The sequence below is a fragment of the Mycteria americana genome, assembly GCF_035582795.1.
Source record: "Mycteria americana isolate JAX WOST 10 ecotype Jacksonville Zoo and Gardens chromosome Z unlocalized genomic scaffold, USCA_MyAme_1.0 Scaffold_30, whole genome shotgun sequence".
NCBI lineage: Eukaryota > Metazoa > Chordata > Aves > Ciconiiformes > Ciconiidae > Mycteria > Mycteria americana.
In genome coordinates, this window is record NW_027445437.1 from 765,682 (window position 1) to 780,814 (window position 15,133).

The 15,133-nt window shown below is 42.4% G+C and overlaps 1 protein-coding gene across 4 annotated transcripts in view; it reads left to right on the forward strand.

Moving 5' to 3' along the window:
* Positions 1-15,133, forward strand: part of DCC (DCC netrin 1 receptor) — a 620,811-nt gene that overhangs the window by 288,034 nt on the left and 317,644 nt on the right. For all 4 annotated transcript variants that reach the window (XM_075489027.1, XM_075489028.1, XM_075489029.1 and 1 more), the window contains exons 4-5: positions 9,108-9,258; positions 9,621-9,757. In XM_075489027.1, the coding sequence (XP_075345142.1) occupies positions 9,108-9,258; positions 9,621-9,757 (288 nt within the window). The remainder of the gene's footprint in view (positions 1-9,107; positions 9,259-9,620; positions 9,758-15,133) is intronic.

Below are 15,133 nucleotides of genomic sequence, written 5' to 3' on the forward strand. Positions count from 1 at the left end.
AGCTACCTTGAGGATGCTGATACCGTCAGCTAGCGGACCACAGGCTGCCTTGCAAATTTGGGTATACAGAGAAGAAGCAGGTAGTTCGCTTGAAATCGCTGGCTCATTCTGCTCTCAAAACGCAGTCCGCAAAGAATCCCAAACAAAAGGGAATTCTGTAGTGTTGGAACGGCCTTTGCGTTCCTGCTTTGAGGTTTGTTTTGTGCTAAATAGTGGCACAGGAGCTTTAATATGGAATATTATTTCATACTAATGGTTACTACCTCCTTCTGCTGCGAAGAAGCTCTGCTACCAAGAAGCTTTACTACCAAGAAGCTCTATGTGGCTGTGACTATTATATATCCTAAACATCAGAGTTAGATGATGCAACTTTCAGTTGCATCCAGGTTTGGCATTTTATGAGCTTGTAGGTTTTGGGTTGGTTGTCTTGGGGGCTTTTTTTGTTTGTTTTATTTGATTTAATTGCATGAAACGCGTTGCTTTCTCCTCTGCCATTAACCCACTTTGCTAGCAAAACGTCCACGACTGTCTCATCGTCACTGCATTTGGTAAAGTCGTCTCTTAAACCAGAAGAGAATTCCCATGTGCAGCCGTCAAGTTAGCAGGCAGAGAGAATTTCAGTGGAATAAATCAAATGGCTACTGGGGGAATTGCAAATATATTTTATGTATACATTGTACAATGTTACTACAACATGCTGAAAGGAAAGGCAATCTTAATTGGACCCCCCAGCAGTCTGATTACAAAGAAATTAGAGAAATCTGAAAATTGGAGGAAGTAATCTGATAATAGTAAACATGAATTAAAACCCAGAATTTGTGGAGAGTCAAAGGGATCAAAGACATGGAAGAGATCAAGAATTACTGAAGTGCAGCGTACAAATGTGTTTCAGATACAACTGAAATAATATTACTATGAATGGGTGAAAGTGGTAGGACTTGTTTCAATATTTACAAGGCAGAAAAGTGAAAAAAACCCCAAAACCCAACTAATTTTTGAAAAAATGTGTTTATGTATGGTGTTGATTATTTAAAGATATTTTTATATTAAAAAAAAAAGTAGTATCTTGACATGACTGGCTTAAAAATCTTGTCCAAACCCAGATGTTTTCAGCTCATTATATCCAAATAAAAATGTAGCTCCTGGAGGAGCTGAGAAATTCTCAGGACCATTAATTCTTGACCATAAATTTTGAATGCTGAAGATTCCAATGGTCTGGTACAAACCAACCCTTGAGTACCTGATGGTCTGTCAGGCTGGCATCTTTGAGAGATAAAATAATAGGATGGTCCATGCAATTAAAACTAGTTGATATCAGTGTATGAAAACAGATGATGTCAACATAATTTTTGGTTACAATTCATTTCATTATAGTAGATTTCTGGGAGGGTATCTCGCCTAGGACATTAGAGAAATTGAAAATCAATATGGCATCTATATGTTAGATCAGATTCGTAGCCATCAAGTCTCCAAATAGAAATGGTTACTGAGCAGATATTTTTTTTTTTAGTGGGAGTCCTCACTAAGAGCCGGGGATATATTCTTGATCCTGTACTCTAATATACCATATAACAATAAAACTGCAATTGGAGGCATATTCACGTATCACAGAGGCGGTAAATACTGAAGAATGTGGATGACTGGACAGAACTTCATAAATGGGGCAGAATTAAACAAAAAAAAAAGGGAATTTTTTTAGTGCAATTGGTCCTATTGGCCCTATCATCGGAGAGCCGAGGGACTGGAGCAAACACTGCCTGTGACAAAAATCGTGGAGGCTCATCTTGAGTAATCAGCAGAACATTTTTCTCAAAGTTGACTAAGCTAGTCTTTGATATATTTTTTTAAAATTACTTGTATTTTTTCAACTCAAACCAGACTAGGACTGGGAGTAAAATCACACTTTTCTCCAGTTATATTCATAGGGCTGCATCCAAACTCTTGTATTAGGTTCTTCTCTGGGTTCAGTACTACCTGGATCAAAGCGTGGCTCTTTAATTGCTTGTGTCTTTGCACCTCAAGGACGTTGGAGGCCTAAAGTAAAGTCTGCCAAAGCTCTGCTGCTCAGCTGAAAGTAAGAGCGTAAATGTGTTGCTGCTTTCTCGCCTCAGCTCTATTCTCCATTTTTGGGATAGAAGATAATGCAGTTGCGGAGCAGTTCCTCATTCTGTTTCAATTTTGCCTCTAAAACTTTAATGGCTAGAGAAGAAGCTTCCTCCTTTTGTCTTGTAAATACAAACCAGCAACATCTCTTCTCTACCCCTGCAGTAATAAATTTTATATTATTCTTCTCCCGAAGGATCTCAAAGAACGAGTCAAAGGGCTGTAAATATTTTTGTCTTCATTATGGATGAGGAAACCGAGTGTCTCGCAAGAAATCATCATTAAAGCTAGAAATAGGACCCCTGAATGGATAGTCTCACGTTCCAGCAGCGACTTGGCACAGTTTTCCTTGCACTTTAGTTAATGTATTTTGAAGTTACTTCGGTAAGAAGAATGTCTGAACGCCCTGATTCGTGTCAGCGCTAACGTTACAATCTTTGTGCGTCCTTATTACTTTTATGCTCCTGGTCATGTCGCATCCCAGAGCTCTGCTGAGCCGGGCTTGTGGTTTTTTGGGAGGGGAGGGCAGAAGGGTTGAAGCAGAAGAATGCTAGCAAGGGGGTTGGGAGGTGGAGGCAAAAAAAAGCCAAATCTCAAAGTGGTAACTGCATTCTGGTTATACATTTTAATGCATTCTGTATATTGAGAGATCGGTATCATTTTAATGACAGATTCCTCTAACGCTGTTCACGCATAACCCTTGCTTTCTTACTGGGATTAAGTGTTCAGCCTCTAGGCATGATGGTGAGATCAGGTTGGGGAATTTTGCTGGCCTTTCTTTACCGACAGCAGAGAGCAAAATTGGGTTTTATTTGGTATAAATCTTTATCTCTTCTAATGGAATTTAGAAATGTGACTATGAACACTTGGAGATATTCCGTCACGTCAGTGTTGCATTAAAGGTATCTCAGGTCCCTAATTTGCAATATGAAAACTGCCGCAATAAAAAAATAGAATTGTACTGGCAAAGTACGATATTAACCAAATACGTTCAGAAAAATGTTGACGGGTATAATATGATGGGAGTCTTTTGTCAAGCGAACAACACTTACAAACGCAGTGTGGCACAAAGTGGCTTAGCGCAGTAAGATGCCATACACCGGGATGCAACGCATGTTTATGAAAGCGTTTCCTTTTTTTTTTGCTATATATAATGAAGTATAAAATACTTCAGCAACGCTTTTCTGCTCGAGTGCTGAAGAGCTGTAGCTGTATGGCTGAATCCAAGTGAACTCCTTGCAACTTCATTTTCCTTGGAAGCCAGAAATAAATTGCGTCGTCTTGAGTTCCCCTTGCTTAAGACCAATTTGGTATGAGAGTTAAATACATCCCCAACTCTTATCCGTGCATGTTGACAGAAATCTGAGGGTTTGTTGAGGGATCGATCAGCGATTGACTATGAAGTGTGCTGGGAAAATGTGACAGAAGCTATGCCTTTAACATAAGAAAGAGGAAAAAAAAAATAATTTAGGACCTTTTCCTGCTGTAGAGTACATATATGCCCTTAGTTACATGACAAACTATCTCAATTACTCCATTAGCCATCTATAAAAAGGAGATAAACCGACTTATCCTAATAAGGCTTTGTGAAGGTATATATATTTTTTTGCAAATAGCGTGGTATGTTCTCGGATATCAGTGTAGCAGAGACTATCGAAATCACATACGCGTTTGCAAATCCTGTTTGTGGTTTTGAATTTCAACTACGTGTCATTGATTTAACGAGCGTGGAAAATACGTGTATAGCTGTACCTCATTACCGCACATTGTGCGCTCAAGAAAAATGCTAAATACTGAAACGAGAGGTTTTGCTTTGTTTGGGGAAAATAAGTTCTTACAGCTCACCGCTTTATAATTGGTTTTAGGTGTAGCTGTTCATTCTTAAACAGTAACGTAGAAAATAAAATCAAATGCCAGCAACGCGATAGATGCTCTGCAGGCTGGGACGTCAGCGTAGCCCTTGCTTCCAGCCTAGGTGCCGGTCCAGCGTCAGGCTCCGAGCGTTGTGAGCGCAGACGGCGATGGGGGTCTGTGGCCCGTAGGTGGGAGCGGCTTGGTCCGCGTGGTCACGGTCAAGCAGTTTGCTTGGAAAGCTAAAGCTGAAGAAGACCAAGAGGTGTCCCGTCACGTCCCCCCGGATGGGGGCATCGGAGCTGGGAGCTCAGGCCACAAATGACATGTTGGTGCAAAGGAGATTAAATCATGGCTGGAAATGAAGTCAGTGCCTCCAACGGAGCCAGGGCTTCATGCAAAGAATTTCTCACCTGCTGAAGCTGGTCCATAGTTGGTTGATTATGTGGGCTTGATGATGGTGTACAAGTACCTTGTCAGGGAGATACACGGAGTGCTCTTTAATCAAGTGGAGAAGGGCGTAACGAGACCGTGGCTATCTTGATAATCGAGACCGGGTGCCTTCCTGAAGAACGCACTTTATTCAAACACGCTTTTGAGCTCAGGATGGGTGTGAATCTGTGCCCTGTCTTATACAAGAAACAAGATTTAATGGCCCTTTAGTCTTAAAAGCTCCTCGCTCATTTTTCCTTTTTCTCTAATGTAAAAAACTAATTTGATGGTCTGATCTTTTTTTTTTTTTAATTTCTCAGCCAGAAATAACTGATTGCACTGGTGCAACAGCTGAGGAGATTTGTCAGACAAGTCTGAACCAGAGGCTGAAATTGCTGTCTGCGCACTAGATGCGTACTGCTTCCTTAAGCCCGTGAAAAGGCTTGACTTCCTCACAAGGTCTGTTGCGTCACTCATGCGCATTTTTGTGGAGTTTACTCACAACATCTTTAGTGATATATATATATTTTTTTAAATTTTTATTTTTTTTTCCCCTGCCAAGCATAAGCGGGTGAAGACTGTACCACCTTCAGTATAACACTCCACTGCGGAGGTTTGCAGTCTGTGGTCCCACAGACTTTTTGGTCAATGAATTCTCTTAACATCCAACACCATCCCCTTGTTCAAGTCGGATCTCAGCTCTGAGAGGAAATTGTGGATGCTCACCTTAAGGAAAGGGTACCTTTGGAGACTCCTCGCTTCCTTGTAAGGTTATGGTTAAGTAATTGTAGCTTCAGGTAACACTGCCTTTCGTGTCCTAGTTCCTGAGCTCTGGTTTTAGACCACCTTGGGTTTTTTGGAAGGAGATACAAAGCCAGCGGTTGTTATATGCCAACTTCAATAGTCTGCGATGGCATGTCAGTCCTCCTTACGAAGTGCTCCTGGGGAAACTCGCGTTTTGTATCACGAAAGCTGCGGTTTTGCTTCTTGATGCTTAAATAAACTGTGTTAGTTATTCCGTCCAGACCCCTCTGGTAGTAAAACTGAGACTAGCCTTTACCGTACAGACGTAAGGACCCACCGGGGTTGCGATTTCTGTGGGCTGTGTTCAGTGACACCTGAGGACACAGCCACCACCTCCTGGGAGGCTCAGCCCTTGCTGGGGACTTGCCTGAATAACGTGCAAGTTCTGCTCGTCATGGGTTGGAAACCACAACTCTCTCCCTCCTGTTATTTTCTGCAAAGGATAAGATATTCTCTTCTTTGCTTCCTTCCTCTAACAGGTATTTTCTTCAGCTCTGTATGTGGCTTTAAGCTGCTAACTTCAGCTCTACCCTGCACTCTCTGTCCAACTGGAAATTGAGCAGCAAAACGGTGCTTCGCACCTGACCCATTTGGTTTCCATCTGCTTTTGAGCTGCGTTTCCGGATGAAAGAGGGATGTAGAGAAGGTGCCACCTTTTCACAGAATCATATAGGTTGGAAAAGACCTTCAAGATCATCGAGTCCAACTGCAAACCTAACACTGCCAAGCCCACCACTATACCATGTCCCTAAGCACCTCAGCCAAACGTCCTTTAAATACCTCCAGGGATGGGGACTCCACCACTGCCCTGGGCAGCCTCTTCCAGTGCTGGACAATCCTTTCCGTGAAGTAAAATTCCCCAATATCCAGTCTAAACCTCCCCTGGCGCAACTGGAGGCCATTTCCTCTCGTCCTATGGCTTGTTACCTGGGAGAAGGGACCAACCCCACCTCTCGACAGCCTCCTTTCAGGTCGTTGTAGAGAGCGAGGAGGTCTCCCCTCAGCCTCCTTTTCTCCAGGCTGAACAAGCCCAGGTCCCTCAGCCGCTCCCCATCAGCCTTGTGCTCCAGACCCTTCCCCAGCTCCGTTGAAGCTAGCAGCTCTATCATTAGGGAGTTCAGAAGAGGTCAAATAGAAGCTTAGGCTTCTGTTCGTGAGTCTTGAACGGAGCAAGAGATGGAAACGATGAAAAGCAGGTGATGGTAGAGCTGTGGTAGAGCATGGGACCTTCTCCCCGCTCCAAGCAATGGGGCATTTCTCTGCCGAGCAGGTGAGCAGCAGCCAGCCCAAGGCGCTGCCACGTTACAGGCGCAGACGGCTGCTGGAGGCAAAAGGAGCCGTCCTAAATGAGAATAAGTGTTGGAAAAGGGAATTAAGCAAGCGACGAGATGATTATTAAATGTAACCTTTAGCAGGGTTAAAAGGAGCGATATGTTACAGGGATGGGGAGGAGTGGTGCTTTCTCGTGCTGAAATGATGTGAAGCTACCCATTAAAGAAAAAACCAACTAATTTGAAATGCCTTTTAGACTAAAGCACTTGTGATGATTTTAGGTTAATTAAAGGATCCCAAAATAATAATTAAAAATATTTACCTAGCTTTGAGTCCATCCTCTGCCATCTGCCTTTATTGTCTAAATATTTGCCTCCCAGTTTGGTGTTGGACGGTGCCTTTCCCCTTCCAGTGTTCGGCAGTTCCTCACGTTGGTACCCTCTTAGTTTAACCTTGGGCTTGACGCTTGGTCTAGCCATCCGCCCACGTACCTTAACGCAAACAGTTTTGCTTTCACCGGGATGTTCATTCAATTAGGTCCCTCAAGAACATCCAAAAATTTGCCGGGCAAATTACAGGAGAGAGGAGAAAGCCCAAATAAACTGCTGTTGTTTTTCACCTTGCTTGAAGTATGGTGTTGCTTTAATCTATGCTAGTTATTAACCGATCTTCAGATTATTGACAGAGTTATAATGAAAACATTATTTTCATTGGAGGAGTTAAGACAGTAGTAATGTCTCATTAACATTGTTTCTAGTCTCCAATACAACAAAAATGTATTTCACGTCACTGTCAAACATGAACGTGCTATCCTGCTTTTTTCCGAGGACAGAAGAGAAGTACGTATTGAGCTACTTCTCTGAGGTTTAGGATCTTGCAACTTTGTCTAATAGCCGGCCTATACCAGCCTTGGAATGCCATTTATTCTGGATGTACTCAAAGAAGCTTTTCAGCCAAATGTATTCTGCTAAAGCCCTTCGGTTTCAATAATCAATCGTCTCCTTTTTCTAACTTCAAATTTAATCTTCGTGGATGTCATTTTTCCTATGTTTTTATTGCTGTGCTGCTCACATCTTCCATCCTAACTAGGATCGTTATTTTAATCAAAGACGACCTCTTTGTGATTTCAGAACTAAGTGCTTTTGAAGGGAAGGAGACGGTCCTGCATGAAGATCTGGATCCTATTTACAGATTTTGTTTGCTTTCCGCTTTTGCGCATCTGTTTTCATCTTTGGACAACTGACTTTAAAAACAAAAATGAAAACAACAATAAAACCCAACCCAAAAAAGCTTTGGTTTTCTGCTAGTTAGCGACCATGTATTTAGTTGCGTACGTTACGGTAATAAGCGTATTGCAAGAGACGCTCCGCGATTCACAGGCCAAAGGCATCGCTGTGATCGGCTAAGATGTCTTCACAGATTGAAGCTATTGAGTCGTGTGTGATAACTTCTGCATCGCTTGCGCTTACTGATGGCTGCAAATTGCACGTCCATCTGGTTACGGGAAGAAGTTGAAATACGCTGTCGTCGTAAACCCATAACAAATGCACGCAGCTAGTTACGGTTTCTTTCTACTTGTATGGGAGAACCGGCTAATTACTTGGAGATGATCCTGGAAGATCTTGTAGTTGTTAATTTGTTGGGAATATTCATTTATATTGTGTAACTCTTATGTTTGTGTCAGGAAACAAGGAGTAATGTTTAATGGCTGTAGTCCAGCACATTTGTTTCAACATCTGTGGTAAGAAAATGAAGTCCTTTTTGAGAGAAAGAACAGATTCATTAAAAAGCAAACAAACCCAACCGATTTCCTCGGCGTACGGTTCTGTTTGCTGGTATTTCAGGCGCAACGGGTGGGATTTGGGTCTAGGTTGTCACCTGAATGTGGGTTGTCTCCTGGTCGGTAGCGATCCATCCGTGGCAGTCAAAGGCGCTTCTGGAGATTTTTAGCTCATCCTAAAGCTCAGCTCACTTGCCTACAGGTAGGTGTCTAGGGCTGTCAGACAGCCTCCGACACGCGAGGTGTCCGCGTGGACGCCTTCGGTCAGGCAAAGGAGAACTTGGGGCGCTAATCTTTCTACACATTCCTTTGCAATTCAGATTTTTCAAGTTATTTCATTCTTCATTTTCTGTGTTTTCCTAACTTGCAGCTTTCCTTGTCTTCTCTCACCTGCCGTATTTATGAACTTCCCTCTTGCAACTCCAAAGTCGTGTCGTTAATCCAGTACCGCTCTCAACCTTATGTATATCTCTTGTCTTTTCTTGCCGTGACCGTGGCTTTTCCTGCGGCTTTCCAAGACCTGACTTTAATACCTGGCTATAAACAGTCCTTTCTCACTCTCCCAAAAGCTGGTATTTGTTTGCCTTCAAATTGCTCCCTTGGGTTCAACCTGCAAGCAGCTCTAAGATTGCCGTTTGATGCTCTTTTTTCTGTCTGTACTATGATTTTTTGGTTTTCTTATCAGGAACAATGTATGAAAGCTGTGGTCTCTTGGGTCTGCTATCGATCAGTCGTTTTACATTCCCCGTTCCCAACAAAAAGAATGGATTTTTTTGGTTTTTTTTGTTTGTTTGTTTGTTGGGTTTTTTTTGGTTTTGTTTTTTTTTTTTTTAATGGATGATAACTGTCTCTTTTGCTCTCGTAGATCCAGGTTTGCACAGACAGCAGCTTTTCCTTCAGCGACCGTCGAACGTGGTGGCCATGGAAGGGAAGGATGCCGTTCTGGAGTGCTGCGTTTCTGGGTACCCCCCTCCCACCTTCACGTGGCTGCGAGGAGATGAAGCGCTCCCCGTCAGGTAGCTCAGCCCTTTGTGGGTCGCGGATCTAACGCTACGTTTCCTCGAGCAAAGTATAGGCAAACCACTGAGTAATGCTTTAAATTCAGGGGGGTGGACCTGGAGGCCATGAGGTTTTCCTCCTACGTGATAATGAGACTAGACGCGTCTCTTAACCTGCTGCTATAACTCATCTCTGCACGGAATCTGAGGGTAGAATTTGATCATAAATGTCACCTGGCTGGTATTTAAAATGGAAGTGTAAAGCTATTAACGGCAGAAATCACAGCTGAGAATTACTTACAGCATAATTTACTGTGTGTATTTTTCGAGATAGAGATAACACCTTAACACATTGCGGACGTGTGTTATCAATGTTTCAGGTCCAAAAAGTATTCGTTACTGGCTGGCAGTAACCTGCTCATATCGAACGTGACTGACGACGATTCTGGGACGTACACGTGCGTGGTCACCTACAAAAACGAGAACAGCAGCGGCTCTGCAGAGCTGTCGGTGATGGGTGAGTACGTGAACTGCGCCCACTTTGCTTTTCCAAGATCGCTTTTAATTATTCCTTTTTCCAGAACGACTTAATTTTCAGAACTCCAAATAACTGCGAAGCGTACAAGTCCCTTCCCTGCTTTGACCAGGTTTTCACGCTCATGGAAACCAAGTCCTATACATTTTTTAATACCTCCCACCGTGCCCGATAGCCTTGCTGTTGCCGAACATCTTCTGGTATCAGATGCTAATTGCTACTGCTTTCTGTACGTGGTCCTTTCCCTTTATTTCTCCTTCCCGAAGCCTTATTTTTGGCGTTACAATGGATGGTCCCCATTGTGCACGATGTCAGGCACAGTGGGTTGAAAATCAGGTTTGTAGCTGCTGCTTTTTTTTTTTTTTTTGGTCATGAACAGTCAACGTGGTAAGATCAGAAAAAAATCCATGTATTTGGCGTCTTCTCGCCAAATTAACAAAAGCCCAAGTAAATTCATGGAAGTCCTCACTCAGCAGTGACGCTCTGAGGGTTCCCACTGTTAAATCTTATAAAAGCGCCTTCCCGACAGAACCTGCTTTCCCCCCCGACTCCTTCCTCATGGCAAATATTAATGGAATCCAAAATATGTTTAAATCTCATAGCTGCCTTTTTTTCTTTTTTTCTTTATTTAAACCTTTGAACAATAGCGGAGTACATTAGCGTTATTCAGTCAGATCTGAAGAACGACATAGTTAATACTTAGTCAAACAATAACATATTTCAATGTGCTGTTCATTTTGCGTTCTGGCTTTAAAGCTTATGCCTGAAAAATACTTTCATTAGTGAATAGAGCCTTAATTTGGATTATAGGATATTCACTGCTTGTATAACAGTATCCTTTTATCAAGCCATAATAAAATATAATAATTACTGGCGATAGAGGGTTCAGTTCTATTTCTTTAGGTACGTTAAAGTAATACATTGTTTTACTGGGTAAAAACAAAAACGTGGCTTTATAATTGTGGGAGTTCATTTATTATGGAATTGTTTTTGTTATAGGGAACCAAATACTGAAAGGGCAGGTAAGTTGTTGGGCAGTATACTTTACTCGCCTTACTGAAATAATGTTGATTTCAAATCTAGCGTGCAGCGGGCGACTACTTGTCGTTTGAGAAGTAGAAACAAATTACGCTGAGATTTCACCCCGATAATAGATTGCAATATCTCTTGGTAAGAGCACCCGTGGCTGGAGGATCATTGCGTGCGTTATTGCGTAGATAGTCTCTGACCGTGTAGTTCTCGTGAAAATTAATGGGAGTTTTGCGTCTAAGTCCTTTACGTACCTTTTGAAAAAATTATTCCCGTCTGCGTTCGGTCTGTAACGCATCTAGCTTTGGCTTCGTTATGCCTTCTGCTGTAAGTGCGTCATGTAGAAATTAAAGGTCCATAAATTTTCATGCACATGGAGAGGTGTGGGATGGCAATATGACACAACTGTAAGGATGAATATGAGATGAACATCGGAGAAGACGACAGAATGCCAAGATTGTGCCAAGCACAAAACTAGACCTACACAACGATGAAAGATGCCGCGACTGCTGACTCTTTGCAGTCTCAAGGAGAAGCCAAAACTGCATTGCCGTTGGCGCAATGCAATTGCATTCACCCTCTCGGTAGATCAAAGATTTCTTTGGTGAAGTAAGTTTCTGTTCACGTATGGAATTCACAGATACGGAACAGATGAAAAAAAAAAACGGAGCTGTAACTGAGGCACAGCATTGATGTACATTTCTTATTTTCGTGAGTTAGATCACTCATTTGTGACAGACTTAAGTGAAAATGAAACATCGGGTTTGTGTACGTTTGTATTAATAACAGAAAATGTTCCGAGGATTCAAAAGAAATTACATGACTAAACTGGAGAGATGGTGACAGCAATCCCCTGATAGCTGTCTTTCCAGAGCGATATACCAGGGCTACGAACCTGCTCAGAATCTGTTTATTTATTGAGTCCATTCTTACCGGTAGGAAGCTCTCAAATGCACCGAAGTTTCTCATGCAATCATTATATCTCATAACCAGAATAATTAATTGATAGTTCTGTTTTCTTCTTTGCCTAGATACGAATGCAGATATTTCTGTGTCTTTCCTTGGAGTGAATATGCTCGTTTAGTTAACAAACTATAAATTGCCCATCAGTACTGTGTTGCAAGACTCGCGTCTTTTGAATATTGACGTAATCCTTTAGTTGTTAATGCGTCTGTAGCGCGAAGAGGGATAAGTGAGACATTTGCAGTCTGAGTGGAAACAAATTCAACGGTCCAATAATTATCTCCTCTGAAGTCTGAGTAGACAACATCAGATCAAAGTTAGTTACATCACATGGTAGCAGGGTGCTTTTGATCTTTTAAATAATGAGGCTCTTTGCAAGAAACGGGGAGTTTCACAATGGAGTTCCTGCCAGTTCTTTTAAAGAGCTTAAAATAACCCCTTCTGTGTTGGACGGAGGCCTAAAATCGCAAGAGGTGAATGAATTTGCAAGAAGAGCTGACGTATTTTGCTAAATTTTAATTTTGTATCATGGCCTTTTGGCAATGTTTTAGCCGCATCTCCCTGCGTAATGAAAATGAGAAGGTCAGGTACAGATTACCTAGTTACTATATGAATTATCTGCATGCTCCGTAGCTTTAGAGAGCTTAGTGTTTAAACAAATGTTTGAAGATGATTAAATGTGTTAACCAGTGTCAACTACAATTACTTCCTAAACATTTTCTAGCTTTCGGAAGTGTGTTTTGGACTTGTTCCCTTTTGGCCTCTAAGGAGGTTTTTTCTATAGCTTTTTTTGTTTCATCTTTTGTTAAGCGAGACTGAAAGTCTGCTGAGCTGTTTGAGCAAAGAAACCCCCCTACCCCAACTCCTTAAATGTTCCGAAAGTGACATAAATCCAGCAAAAAAATTTCCCCGTTCTCTACCTGCTTGTGGGATCTCGCTCCGATCGCAGCCCGGTTTGGCGGTGGGATAAATGCCCGGGGTTTCAGGTCCCGGTGGAGATCTAGGAGAGATCTAACTCTCTAAACCCGGTTTTCTGTAGGCGGTCATAACTGAACCGATAGATTTGCTGATGTGCTGTCGTAGATAATTTCGTTTTCTTCCTGCTTAGTATTTGGACCGTCCCTTAATTGCATCAAAGGCCAAACCGTGGCTCTAATCGTGTTGATACGGCAGGGGAAGAGCATCGCTGCTTCCCAGGTTGAGAGTTTTGTCAACTATTCTTTGCGTAATAGCGCATATATTCAGAATTACGCTATCAATGCCTTTGAATCAGGTAGCTATTTTTAAATGGGTCAAGATTGAAGTAATATATAATTTTTTTTTTTTTTAATCTTCTCTTCCTAAAATATCCCTTAAGGAGGAACAGAGAAGGGAACAGTTTTCCGGTTGTGTTGGGTCAGGAATGCTGGTTTGAGATAATTTGGGGTCATTGCCTAAAGTAAGAGAAAGTAGTAGCAAAAAGCAAAAAAAAAAAAAAAAAAAAAAGTGGATCTGAAAAGACAGTGTTTGCAGAAAAACACTGTTGCTGACTTTTACCGAGCATCCATATGTATAAGCTACAAACAACTTGGCTGCAATTTGGAAGCATTTTTTTCTATGCAAATGCCTTTTACTAGGCAGTTTTTAATATGGAGCGTTTTTAGCGCTAGTTTTGTTTGCCGTTGCAGAAGAAAAGCTACATCAAAGGTAAGGCCACGTGAGACAAGTGGCTTATAAAATCACCCAGGTCTTTTTGACAAGAATGAACGATTGTAAGCACCGTGCATCTTGGTCAAATCAGTTTTACTTCTGACTCTGCTGCATAAATTCCCGTAGCAAAATGGTTATTTGGAGATCAAGGTCACGGAAAAGCACTGAATAAAGCAGGCGTGGATCACGTTGTCGTGTGTGAATCACTTAGGTAGAGACTAGTATTAAAAAGGAAGCCTGCATGATCATAACATGGTTTGACACAGCGATGAAAGCGTGAAAAATGAGAAACCTTCTAACGTTTCCGTCGTGAGCGCTGCTTAAGCTGATCTCGCACAAATCAGGCGCTTTCACCAGGCCTGAAATATTTACAAAAAGCAGCTGGAGTCTACTGCTAATGTTAAAAGTCAAACCCAGTGACGTACCCTATTGGGATATACTCATTGCAGACTAATTTCCGAAACTGTTATAAAGCTGTAGAGAAGCAGGCAGATCTTCAGTGGATGGACGTCGCAGCAGCTCTGCCGAATCTGGTGAACCCAAGAAAATTGGAGTAACCCGAGGATCTGTTCCTTTGTGGTCCCACGCCGTGGGGTAAATCAGACTCGCTCACGTCTGGCTATCTTGCCAAAGAAACCAAACGCAGAATAGGCTGTTTAATTATCCTCTGCTTTGAGTTTATGGTTCTTTATGGAACAGGGCGTATATATCTTTGAGCTGGCGGGATAAAGCGGCAGAGTAATCTACGATGAATCTCACGATGGCTTACTTCAGGCAAAAATGAGACGAATGAGCACAACCCCCAATCTCTCCCCAAAGCAAAGACTGCCTCTCTCCCATTTGTTTTCCTGCTGAGTTTCAGTGCTGAAAAGTTTGGTGGAAATGCAAGCACTGATACCATTCAGTGTATTTCTTGCGGGTCTAACTTTGGGTCTGTGACATAGCGACGTAGGTTTTCCATCCCTACAGCTCCTCTGTCAAGTTAAGCAGACCAAAGTGTCCAATGTGGTGGTCTTATGTCGCGGATGGAGTGAGCGTGCACTTCACTCGTTAGAGAGAAGTAAAAATATAGTTTATTAATACAGAATAGGGAGTTAACAAAGTTCAATGCGACAGTGTTTTAACAAGATTCGATGGCGAAGCGCACTCGATTATTTACTGCATAGAGGACAGGGTCAGACAAAGCTGTCAGGGAGAGCCTCCCGTTGAGTCGGGAGGTTCGGAAAAGGATCCCCTTGCTTTCTAAACTCCTTCTCGGAGAGGACTCGAGGTGCGGCTAGATCCAGTCCTAGTCCCAGACTTGGTCAACGGTTTATATCTAAAGGATTATATATATGCGCAATCAATCCTTTATATCACTTAGCTAAGATTTCAAAGTTTAGCATGCTATTAGTCACTTACCGAGGATCTGTTGCAGCAAGGAATCTCTCAACCTCGAGGAGTAACCTTGAGAGGCGTCCCTGCTCAAGGGGAGATCCTGGCGTGCAGCCCGCTGCCGTGCAGGAGAGCTCAAAGGGCTCTTGGACTGCTTGCTATTTATGGGGGATAAGATGATTGACCCATAGTCATATTTACATGCTGACCACAGGTTTTAGTTTCTTCGGTGGGTGCATTGCACAATAGCCCTAGGCTATTGTGTTGTTATCTGTCTCCTGAGTCCACTTTGAGCTGATGCAG